The 12,629-nt window shown below is 39.1% G+C and overlaps 1 protein-coding gene across 5 annotated transcripts in view; it reads left to right on the top strand.

Moving 5' to 3' along the window:
- The window catches only part of Ntm (neurotrimin), a 409,338-nt gene that overhangs the window by 225,329 nt on the left and 171,380 nt on the right, over positions 1–12,629 (top strand). For all 5 annotated transcript variants that reach the window (XM_027945471.2, XM_027945467.2, XM_027945468.2 and 2 more), the window contains one exon: positions 3,240–3,472. In XM_027945471.2, coding sequence (XP_027801272.1) covers positions 3,240–3,472 — 233 coding nt within the window. The remainder of the gene's footprint in view (positions 1–3,239; positions 3,473–12,629) is intronic.

The raw sequence follows: 12,629 nt of genomic DNA on the forward strand, positions 1-12,629 counted from the left end.
AGAGTCATTTCCTATTGCCCATTCACTCTCCTCCTCTCATTTCACCAGGAACAAGATATCTAAGTTATTGGTTTTCAAAGTAGGAGTCTCCAGACCAGCAGCATCTATACCACTTGGGATTATATCAGAAATGCAGTTTCTTAGACCCCCCACCTCCTAACTACTGGATGAGAAAAGTGCAGGCAGGGACTCAGCAATGACTAATGCTTTCAGATCATCCAGGAGATGATGATTCAATTTGAATTTGAGAACCACCAATCTAGATGTTCTTTTAAGATCACATAAGGCCATTTAAGAATATCAAATTTGAAAAAAAAAGACCAACAGCATTGGTTATTCTTATTTCTACAGCTTAATATCAGTGTGATCATAATCAATACAGATGTTTCTTAGTCTGAGTCTCATCTGTAAATTGTCAACAGTAAGTGAACATGATCAAGTTTTTGAGATGCTAAAATTGCAGCTAATGGAATTGCATGGTAACCTAGCATATAGTAATTTGTGTTCAATAAAGTATTGGCCATAAATGTGAATTTTAACCAGTTCCTTTCTTGGACCCACATGCAAGTCAGAGCAGCGAATGCTTGTTAACATAAATGGTGTCCCAGGTACATTACTAGTAAAGCAAGCTGTGGATTGTGTTGTTGCTCTTAAGGGATTTGAGATCAATGTCATTTCAAATCCATATTTCAGGAATGGCAGCCCAAGATGTAATGGAAGGAACAGTGTCAAGAACCTCCTTCATTGTCTGACCTTCTCTCCACTTGTTCCCTCCCAGAATATAGTCCGGATATTATCATTAAAGCATAAAAGAAGGTTTTTAGTACACTCTAGGCCTCGCAATGTGCATTTGAGTTACCTGGAGATCTTATTAAAATGCAGATTCCAATTCAATTCCTCTGATGTAGGGCATGGGATTCTGTATTTCTAACAAGTTCCCAAGTGATATTGAGCCTGCTGTTTGCTGATCACACTTTTGCTATCTTGGTGCTTTGCAAATGCTAATGTACACAAAATTTATCTCCAGATAAATGCTTCTCAAGAAGCGATCCAGAGACCGACCATCTATACTGTCATCACCTGTGAGCTTCCTAAAGATACAGAATCCCAGATTCTACCTCAGATCTATGCACTCAGAATCCATATTTCATCAAGATTCCAAGGCAGTTCAATAGTATAAAGAAGTTTGAGGTGCATTCATAGCTAGATTTCCAACTGTGATTACTTGCAGTGGGACCAGCAATTAGTTTCATGTTCTACTCTTACCATCTTAAAACTCATACTAATTCTTGAGCAAAGTTCTCCCCATTTTCCTTTTGCTCCAGGCTCCAATAAATTATGTAGGTGATCCAGGATACACTATTCAACATCAAACTTTAGTGAGTACATGGCCCAACTTGCCCATTATTATGAATTTGTATTTCTGGTTTCCCAGATTCTGAATCAGTAGACTAGTGGGAGATAGAGGTTAAGTGCCTCTCATGATTCTGACATAAGTGTGTTACACCCTTTTCCAGAAATAGTCTCCTTATCTTTCCCCAGTAGATCTTCCACCATTTTCATGCTGTATGTTTTACTGACATCAGAGACAATGCATCTCTTCTGAATATCTAGAAAATTCAATAAGCAGCTCAAAACTTGCTGGATACCAGAGCAAAGGTTTTTTTTTTTTTTTTTTTTTTTTTTTTTTTTTTTTTTTTTTTTTCTGGTTGAGCAATTTTCCCTGCAGGAGCTCTCAGCAAAACGTCCACCTGCACCTGAGTGGTCCTTCCATAGTGGTGTGACATTTACACAAGTAAAGTGGAAAGGATGCATAATACAGGATGTCTCATCTCGAGAGGGAACAACTGCCTGAGGAAACTAGAAATAGCAATGTGAAGGTGCTCAGTATTAGCTCTTAGATTTTTTTTTTTTTTTTTACTTATGACAGATCGTTTTGAGAATAAAACAGAAGAAAAACCCCTCCCCACTAAAAATTAAGCTTTGTGCCTTATGAGGAATACTCAGAACCAGAAATACAAAACACTGACTGAGAGATAGATCTGACTCCATTATTTCCATGCTTTTACCTTGGGCAAGACCCAGATCATTTGGAAACTCCAAAGTCCTGGTCTCTCAACAGAGAATGGGTGAGAGCATCTACCTCACAGATACGCAGGAATCAAATGAGACAGTGTAAATGTAAAAGTGCTTTGTATACTGCAATAGAATGTATAAATTTGAGGCATCATTATATGTACTGTGTAACATTGCTATTTCCAGCATTATGGTTAGGATCAGGATGCTGTATTTGTGAATTTGCCCTAAGGCCATAGAATATGTGTGGTATAGCAAGAGAGGGGAATGAATTCAGACAGAAAGACATGATGAGGACTTGGTGAGATCTCTGGAAAATTTTAAAGTGTAGAAAAGAGAAGGAAGCTTCCACAATTTGAGGACTCCAGATGCAAAAATAAAAGAAAAGGAATCTATTTTTATATGTGCAAACAGTTTTGAGATTTGGGAAAATGCCTTTAGTCTAGCAATAATTGAACATTTCTGCCCCTGGGTGTAATGAAGATAAATAGCAATGGTGGTGGTCCATATTTAGTTTTGACTTCAGAAGCCTTCTGTCAGAATTTGCTATTCTGAGATGCATGGAATAATGGTTAGTAGTTAAAAGCTGGGTTTCTGATCTAGCACATATTATCCATATGAATTGGAGAGTTATTCAGTCGCTCTGTTCCTCAATTCCTTCGCCAAGAGAATATATACCATAGAGTGGTTGTAAGCATTGTATAAATTAGTACACTCAAAACACCTAGACAGTAATTAGAGTGATTATAAGCATCCACAGCATGGAAATCCTTGGGCCAAGGGAAGGCCAATAGTGCTAAAGGATCCAGCCATTCTGAGTATGCAAGATACCTCCAGGTTATAACTGAGAAGTTGTTTGAAGCAATCCTTTGCCCAGATAATTTCAGAGGCACTGAACTCCTTTGGACCTGCAAGTCTAAGACAACCAGTATTCTGAGATTTTAATCCCAAAAGGCCTTGGCTACTGTGTTTCAGAAAGTTCACCAATAACAGATCAAAAAAGTAAATGTGTGTGTGTATACACACACACACACACACATACACAGACATAAGGGGGGAAGATAAGGCTGAATAATAATCCTAGCCTTGCCATGACAACCCCACTCTAATGGCTCCTGTTTACTCCCTGATCTTTTGACTTACCTGTCTTGTCTTATCTTCAGGTGCACGATTGACAACCGGGTTACCCGGGTGGCCTGGCTAAACCGCAGCACCATCCTCTACGCTGGGAATGACAAGTGGTGCCTGGATCCTCGTGTGGTCCTCCTGAGCAACACCCAAACTCAGTACAGCATCGAGATCCAGAATGTGGATGTGTATGACGAGGGCCCATACACCTGCTCTGTGCAAACAGACAACCACCCAAAGACCTCTCGGGTCCACCTCATTGTACAAGGTGGGTGAAGCTTGGCTGGGAGGTCAGAATGGATGGCAAGGAAAGCCTGTATATTAATGACTTTTTCATTGACCTTAATAGAGATGTATTCTTTTTATCCTACCCAGTGAGGACATCTTTCTGTCATTTTGCTTTTAGAAGCTGAATTTTGCAATCATTTGCCCATTTAATAGAACTTTTGTTTTCATTTTTGCTTTCATTCCAGAATATATTTTCATAGAAATTATCCTCTAATTATTGATTTCCTTGTTTTTTTCTCCCCTAAGCATTTTTTTTTTTTAATGTTTCATCCAGCTCCAAGATTGCTTTATGTTAAGACTGGCGTTAAAGTGTTCTTTTGGTGCTACACATATTCCATAGCCTAGACCAGCCTTGACACAAAGCAGAGCCATCAAGGAGGCTCAGGGATCTTCCCTCAAGTGCATCCTTCCCAACCAGCCCCTTTGTTTCCGGTTTGCTTGCATTTTCTCTCATGCCTCAACCTTGGGTTTTGATTTGTCACTTCTCTTCTAAAATCTATCAGATTCATTATGTTTTTGTTACAGCTTGGCTGTCCTTCCCTTCTGCACTTTTGAGGACTCGTTTGTTTGTTTGGGTTCTTTTGTTGCTGCAGTTCATTTGGAGTTTGTCTCTGTGTATGTTTCTCTGCATTATGCTCTTTTGCTCAGAACTTGGGACAAAGCAGAACTGGTCCCAGAGCATTCAGATAATGCAGGCTGTGGATGCATTCCTAGTCAGTAAGAGCTTAGAGTCACAATGGGCTGCTTTCTGGCTGTGGGAACTGGATCAAGTTATCATTGTGCCTCACAGGACTTTTTCTGTATAATGGGGTCAATGTGTGGAGCAGGGGTGAGGATTAAATTTTACATGTACAGCACATAAAACATTTAGGAGAAGGCCTGGCCCATAGAAAGGCTACTTATGTGTTAGCTGTTGTGCTATTAAAAAAGTTCTTTTTTTTTCTTTCTATTTTTGAATGCTGTTGTCATTTTTTAAACTTTTTAGATAGGTTTTACTGTGGATTAAAAACATTTTATTATCTCAGAAGCTAAAGCCCCCAAGCAATTAAATGCCAGCTGCTCTGTTGGCATTTCTTCATCCAGCCAGGTGCAATGAACTCCTTCCTTTCCTGGAGGTTCCTGAAGCTGACCCTTCCTGTCAGCATCCTTGAGAGAAGGGTAGAGCTTTGGGAGGACTGGCTATAGGAAAATGGGAAAGAGCATGGTTCAAGAAGGTAAAGCTCAACAAACTGGAAGAATCAGGGGAAAGCTAGCTATGAGAATGGAGGAGACAGCAAAACTTGCCTTGCGAATCCAAACTGTGAAAAGCAAGATAGGGTGAGCTGTAATAATAGGAGGACAGGCTAGAATGAGTGGAACATCAGGCCTTGCTTGGTAAGAGATGATGCCAGTTTGACATTGGAAGCTCTCACGTTGTGGCAGAGTGTGCTCACAAAAATTTTTGTGTGTGTGTGATTTTTTTCCCTCACTATTTTTTTTTCACCAAAGAAATCATAATGTTTTCTTTATTTTATTGGTTCTATAAATGAATAAGTCTTTTTCAAGCTGCTACATGCAAATTGCATTTTGTTAAATAGAATTGCATAAAAGGTATTAAAGTATGTTATCCATACCAGGGTAGGAATTGTTACATGATATTGTTGTTTCAATGTCTGTCTGTTTTAATATAAATACATTTTTATGGTAGACAAAATAAAGAATCACCAAACTATGGGAAGGTTTGGCAAATGTTCCAGTGGCACCTTCTGTAATTTCCACTAGACTGTGCTTTTTGAAGTCATTCCTAGGGCAGAATATCTAGTAATGGTAATGAAAGAATAGGAACTACGAACAGGAATTTGCTTAGGAAGCAGAACATTTATGGATAGAGGAAAGGAAGGAATTATGAAAAATGCTAATGTCTCCTTTAAAACAAGACACTGTGGTTTATGGCAGAGTTTTTTTTTTTTTTTTTTTTCCCTTAAGTCACCCTCTGCACACACCCACACACTCTTGCCCTAATACTTGGTTGAATGTCTTATACAAATTGAACATGTAATAAATGCTTTTTGAAGAAAATGGCTGGAATTATAGTGTGAAGATCTTACATGGGCTCCAGAAGAGAAGGTAGAGTACCTGGGAGATGGGATGATGGGAGGGGTGAGGGAATGTACTCTACATCCATCTTCACTCACGTCCAAGCTAATGGAAAATGTCTAATCCACATCTTGATGTTTACATCTGTGACTTGGCTAGGTGCCCTCTTAGCATGACACACCACCTCAAGTATTGGAATCTCATCTTGGGCTAATTTTCGAATGCTGATGGGCGTATTGATCTGGAAACAAGCTGGGTTAAAAAAGGCATTGGTTTTGTACACAGACTCAGCCCAAGCTAATCCACTGTCAATATGCCTGGACTGAGTTTTATTGACACTTTAATGAATAGAGGACCATAGCTTTTCCAGAGTCAACCTGTCCCCCTTCTTCAAAGCAATCAGACAAACTAAATAGAACCAGACTCCTCTGTTTCTGTATTGGAAAGAAGATACACTACCATCTAGGATTTTAAAAAGAAATATATTTATCTTGGGATCATTTATTATACTGAACAGAAACCCTAATTCCCCTAGCAGAAGCTGGCTGTCTAGATTTAAGTTGCTTTTCAATCCTGAACAGAACCCTGCTGGAATGCAAGTCAGATATATTAAGTTTTCAAAATGTTATTGTAATCATTAAAGAAAAAAATATAAAAGCAGCAACAGAAGAGAACTAACCTGATACTCTGCCTAGGTGTATGTGTATTCATGTCTGTGTAGTCGATATTATATATAAATAAACCCATATAGAAGGAAGGGAATGGTGTTTTCATAGTATTGTGCAATTTATTTCAGGTTTAGGACTATGACTATCAAATATCCCACCTACCCATTAGTTCTTTGTATTAGATCCTCTGTCTTTATGGATGTGATTCAATGTGTGTGACTCCTACAGTTTTGACACCATCTGTTCATCTACCTGAAAAGCTGACTGCCAGTCTTTGTGCATAAGATTATTCACTCACATAATAATAGATAATTGGGAAAAAACAATCCTGGTAACTAGTTCCTTGGTCCAGCACTTAGCATATAAGGATGGATAAAAAGCTGCTTGTGAAAAGTTAGTTCACCGTTGTGTAGAGAATATGGACTCGTGTAACATTTGGCCCAATCACTCCCATGAAGCTAGCTTCTGGAAGTATAGATGCTATTATCTAATCAATTCTTCAAACACTCCTGGAAACAGTTGGAATATGGATCCTTTTACTCCTCTGGTATTTGATTAGCCACTTAAAAACCTTCATAAATGATCTATTCAAAAATCCAACTGGCCCATTTATATGGCAGCCAAAATCCCCAGTGCTTCTCAATACTCATCACTTAGCTCAAGCTCCATGTGAGGGTCTAGAGGCTGTCCTTACTTCGTGTTTTCTAGAGCTTCAGCAGTAACCACCCTCTTCAGTCCTTCCAACTCTCAGGATATGCTTTCCTGTGGCAAATTCTAGATCTAGATTTTGTGCTTTGTTCTCTGGGATGTTTTTTAAGAGTCATATAGCAGCAGGTTTTAGCAAAAGAAAAGAAAATTGCTCTCTCTTTTTTTTTTCTTTTTAACCTTCCACTTCTTTTTAAAAGGAATTTGTCTCATTCTTTTTAAAAATGTCTACCTGTTGTAGCTTGGGTATTTTCAAACCTTTTTAAAGAGATAGTTCTGCTGTTGCCTAAATTCTCTTAATCCTTACATCTTCTCATGGTGAAGGATATAGGGCAGTTTACAAAACAGTAGTGGTCAAGTGCTGGAAATATGAGTGGGTTCAGTTTGGCTTAGACTAGAGGTGAGAATCTTTTTTTTTATTAGTTGTTCAAAACATTACATAGCTCTTGACATATCATAATTCGTACATTTGATTCAAGTGGGTTATGAACTCCCATTTTTCCCCCGTATACAGATTGCAGAATCATATCGGTTACACATCCATGTTTTTACATACTAGTGTCTGTTGTATTCTGTGCAGGCAATGGACAGTATAGGTAGTTGCAGGAACAAATATTAAGCACAGCCATAGAGAGAACCAGGCATAGTAAGGATGTAGATCAAAGCCCATTAGTCCAAGGATGAGATTCCAAATGAATTGGAGAAAGAGAGCATCTGGCCAGGGACATAGGTCCAAACTTCAGGAAGATGAGCGTGGTGCTTCTAAGCTTCACTGTGTAGAATCAGCCTTGGGGAAGGAACACTGAAAAGAAGCAGCCTCGCATCTGGAGACAGAATCCAGGCAATCACATGGGCAAGCTGTCCCCTTGGGTGAGCTAGGAATAAGAGCCATCCTTATAAGGAGGGTAGTATGAAAGGGTGGTAGAAGAGAAGGCAGCAGGAAGGGAAGGGGTAGATTAGGAAGAGAATTGAGCTAAGTAGTTACCTGCCACAGTGGCTATTTAAAATTAAATTTAGACAGCTAAAATTGAATCTTTAACATTTACTGCCTCAGTCACACTAATCATATTTCCTGAACTTCAGTAGCCTCGTGCAATCAGTGGCTATTGCCTTAGTGAGGTCAGATATATAATATTTATATGAATTTTCATTAAAGAAAATTTTATGGGACAGTGCTAAGATGGTCACCAGTATGACCATCTGGTGTTAAAGCCAAAATGGTTTTTCATTCTTGAAAGAACCAGGTATTTAAATCAGCAGTTTGCTGCTATAACCAAAAAACCTGACAAAAACAGCTTTAGAAAAGGAAAAGTTTATTTGGTAAACATGGTTTCAGAGGTCTCAGTCCATAGACTGTTGGCTGCATTGCTCTGGACCCAAGATAAGGCAGAACATCATGGAAGAAAAGTACAAAGGAAAAAAGCAACTCAGAAAATGGACCCCAGGATTCAGAGAGAGAGTGTTCTGCTCAGCAGGGACAAAATATATACCCCAAAGGCACATCCCTTCTGACCCACCTTTTCCAGTCTCACCTTATCTGCCTGTAGTTATCACCCAGTTAATCCATTCAACTGGATTAACACACTGATTAGGTTAAGACTTTCTCAAACCTAATTAATTTCACCTCCAAACTTTCTACATTGTCAAACACATAAGCTTTGGAGGATACCCCATATCTAAACCATAATACCTTAAATGAGAATGAATTTTTCTTAGAATGGTGATAAGAAAAGATGGTGGGTGAGCCTTAAAAAGCAGAAGAGAATTGTTGAAAAATATGGAATACTATAGAGCCTTTCTTAGGTAGGTCAAAGAAGATGGTCTAGAGATTAAAGATGCAAACGAAGGAGAGGCTGAGCTTGGGGACTGGTGGCATGGGAGAGGAATCTGGCAGGGCTCTGAGAGTTCTACTGTGGAGCCCTGTGAGAGGTTGACAGCAATATATCTAAAGCATCACATGGTCAGAGATCTGTAGTTCCTGACTTGAAGGTGCCTTAAATGCACCATTCAAAATATGAAAGTAAGAAACAACAACCCAGACAGTTAGACAGCTAGAACATAATCTTTAAATCTGAGTGAGGTCCACCTACAATTTATTAAAATGTGATTCTAATGATTTCCATCCCTTTGACCTTAGAGTTTTATGCTTTATGAGCATAATTAATATGTGACTCCTGCTGTAATCTAACTGAATCTTTTAGGCCTTTCACCCTCTTGATCTTGCTATCCAACCACAACCAAGTTTTTTTTTAACATATAAAATGTCCATTTCCCTGTCTTCAGTGTTTTTTGTAGAAGCCAGATTTTGGAAAACACTGAGTAGGTAAAATACTCAATGAGACTGAATTGGGTGCCAAATTATGTGCAGACTGAGAATAGTTCTCAAAAGAGCTATTTGTATTTCTAAAAATCTGAGAGCATTGTATGGCAACATTGTGCTGTGGTAGTGTACAAGTATTAGAAAAAGGTACCCTTTATCCAAGCTTAGAAAGCTGAGTTCTCCGCCTGGACCTGAGTACCTGTGGGACTTCAATCTCACTTAGAGAAACATTTGCATGACAGAAGACAGTAGAATGCAGAACTTACAAAAACAGAGATATTAGTGTGAAAATAATAAAAAAAAAAAAATGCTTTTGGCCTCTTTATCAGTTTCCCAGGCACTATCTGGGTTTTTCTTTTGTCATTGAAGCATCTAATCACCCCCCTCCCTTTTGTTTGGTGAAATGAGTTTTCCTATTTCTTTCTAGGCAGAATTAATCTGAAAATCCGTGCTATTGTTTGATAGTTAATTACCTGCCTTTGGAGTCAAACAACTCTGACGCTCAGGTGAAAGGGGGAAACACAAATGTCTTCAGAATGATACTAGAATGAGGGGCAGGAGCCAGGACACTTATTCCCTGTGATAGTGGAATCCTGGGGAGAAAGGGACTAGGATGGGGAGGCAGCCAGCCTCTGCAGATGACTCACAAACAATGGAGTTTTGGCTATATCAGTTCTTCATTTACTTTGTATTGTCTCACTGCTCTTATCCCTCTCCTCCTACCTGCCTGACATACACAGTGGTGTTGCTTCCCAATCTTGAATAATTAATTGACCTTGTTAAGCTGAACTCATAATTAACAGGAACAGCAACTTTTAATTTCTACATACTTCTGCACCATAGATTCCCCCTCACCCTGAACAAAAGGGAAGTTGAAACCCAACATATCCAAGGGAACTGTGATATAATGCCGCCTTACTTTGAGAGTGAAGATTTCTGTCTCTCCAGACTCATCCCTGAAAAGAAGGCACCACATCCTCCTGGCTCTACAAGGCTCCTTGAGAGCTGGGAAGACCTTTGCTCTGACAATTTTCATTCAGTCTGACTAAATCTCTGGTGGAAGAAAACATCACTATCTCATTCAGAATAGACAGAGTCACCTTCTGAGTATACTTTCATTTCCTGAGTTTCAGTAGTCTGGTGATAAGCAGAGGAGAACACTTGCCATCCCAAACTGCTTCCCAATGGCCTCTTTACTTCCTGCCCTGTTTAAGAAGTAGATGAAAATGCACAGTTATTTGGTCTGGTCATACGACTCTGCATCTAAATTTGGTACAATTTTGAAAAGGTAGGGAAATTAAATTCAACTACAAAATTAAAGTGCTCCTTAAAGTACCCTGGAGAATGGCAAAGAAGTAGGGCATTTACCTGCAATTAATTTACACAATTTAGACAGCATGCAGATGAGGCGACTCAGCTCTACCTGGTGAGTTTTTAAATTTCTTGAAGCAGCTAGTGACAATGAAGGGACATTTATCAGAAAGCCGAGACCAAGGCTAATGTTTCAATAAACCCACTTAGATCTTTCTTCTAAGCCAAACAGGACAGTGTACATAAATACTAAAACAATCTTAGTGAAATGCTATAGTAAAAGTCATACTGGTTTAATTTATGGTATTTCCTGTGCCTTCTGGTATGTTGGGGAGGGGTTATCCCTCATGTTTTCTAAGCAGTTTGAGAAATTTGGCATCTGCCTTCAGGTGCCTCCTGGTCAGAACAGTAAATAAAATAAGGTTCCTCTATCCAAGTCCTTCAGGCCACTTATGGTTCTAACAAAGAGAAAGTTCAGGTGACCCTTACTGCCTCACAACACTTACATAACTCTGCAGCAACAGCTCTCCACGTACGCAGTTAGGGCTCCCTAAGGAAATTCTATAAGCAATCACCAAATGCCTACCCTTTTAGTGGTTTTCCTCAGGGTATCTGAGCTGCCTCTGAGCTATCTCAGATTCCAATACTAGAGGCTGGAAAAAAGTATCTCAGTTTCCTTCTGGATCTTGATTCCTTCTGCAGCTTCCAAGTGAGACAGGCTATCACTTTACTTGGGGAAAGGACAAACATCAGATCCTGAATTTACAAGATATATTCCTACAGCCTCCCATTGCTGTATCAGAGATGCAGAACTATTCAAACTGAACTTGAAGAAAACATTCTTATTTAAGGGTCGTATGAGGTCTTTTATTGGACTCCTTTTGATGGAAAATTCTAGAATGTGTCTTCATTTATCATATCCTCAAAGGATTTAGCATGTTTCCCATGGGACATATACACAGGGATATCCAAGTGAGCATCATTGATCCCAGGACTATTACTACTACAAAAAGACTCTTGGATAAGCAAAAGACTGACACAGGCCACCCTTCTTTAGAAAGCTAAAATACTTAGCTCCATGGGCTGGCAAAGCTCTCAGTCCATCTATTTTTGAATTGAGGATTGTCAGATGACACCTTTAAATTCTGTTCAACAGAATGTTTTAAGCCAGGTGCTATGAGCACAAGATTCAGACAGAGTTACTGTCCTATTTAGTAGAGGAAACCATAGTACTTGTAAGGAGCAGTCTTATAAGTTAGCAAGGATTAGAATGATTATGCATAAAATGTGATGAGTACCCTGAGAGGGAGTAAATGAATTTGTCTATAGGATAAAACAAAACTACAAGATTATATTGCATGAGGGTGTTAATTGTGAGTTGGGAGTTTTGGGGACTCTGGGGAAGATGTGACATCCCAGACTGGAGCAATAGCATGTGCAGAGCTTGAAAAATCTGACTGTATGTTATCACTGGAGGAGGAGTGGAAATGCTACAGGGATCACAGCACAGGGTTCCTGGTTTGAAATAACTGGACATAAAGCTAGAAAGCTTAGTTATATGTCAATTTTGGATAAAGCCATGCAAGTTTTCAATCTAGACTTGGTTTTCCATATTTGGCAAAAATGGCTTTCCGTTCTTTAAGAAAACTTACATTAAATTGTTTTGGCGATTGACAGATATCCAAATGTCTGTCAGTGGAATAGCTCATGACAAGCACCTGGGTTACTAAGCCTTGTGTGGAAGGAAGAAGTCTCAGGAGGAAAAACATAACTAATCCCCATTGGATCTATGTCCCTTGCATGGTTAAGACATAAAGGGCAAGGATTGCCATAGAGCTTTCTACCAGTTAAGTCAATTTTTGAAAGCACTAAATGTTTGTTTACAGTTGTAGTTACAATCATAACTTTTTCACCATAGCCTGATAAAAATAATATTCTTTGTATACCCGCAAATTTAGTACATAATATTGGGTTTTGCTGTGTCGTCATGATGATCATGCCCAAGAGGATGAGGATGCTGCCAAGGATTAAGTGACAGCCACAGGAAGGGATTCCTA

Source organism: Marmota flaviventris, chromosome 9 (assembly GCF_047511675.1).
Source record: "Marmota flaviventris isolate mMarFla1 chromosome 9, mMarFla1.hap1, whole genome shotgun sequence".
NCBI classification, from domain to species: domain Eukaryota; kingdom Metazoa; phylum Chordata; class Mammalia; order Rodentia; family Sciuridae; genus Marmota; species Marmota flaviventris.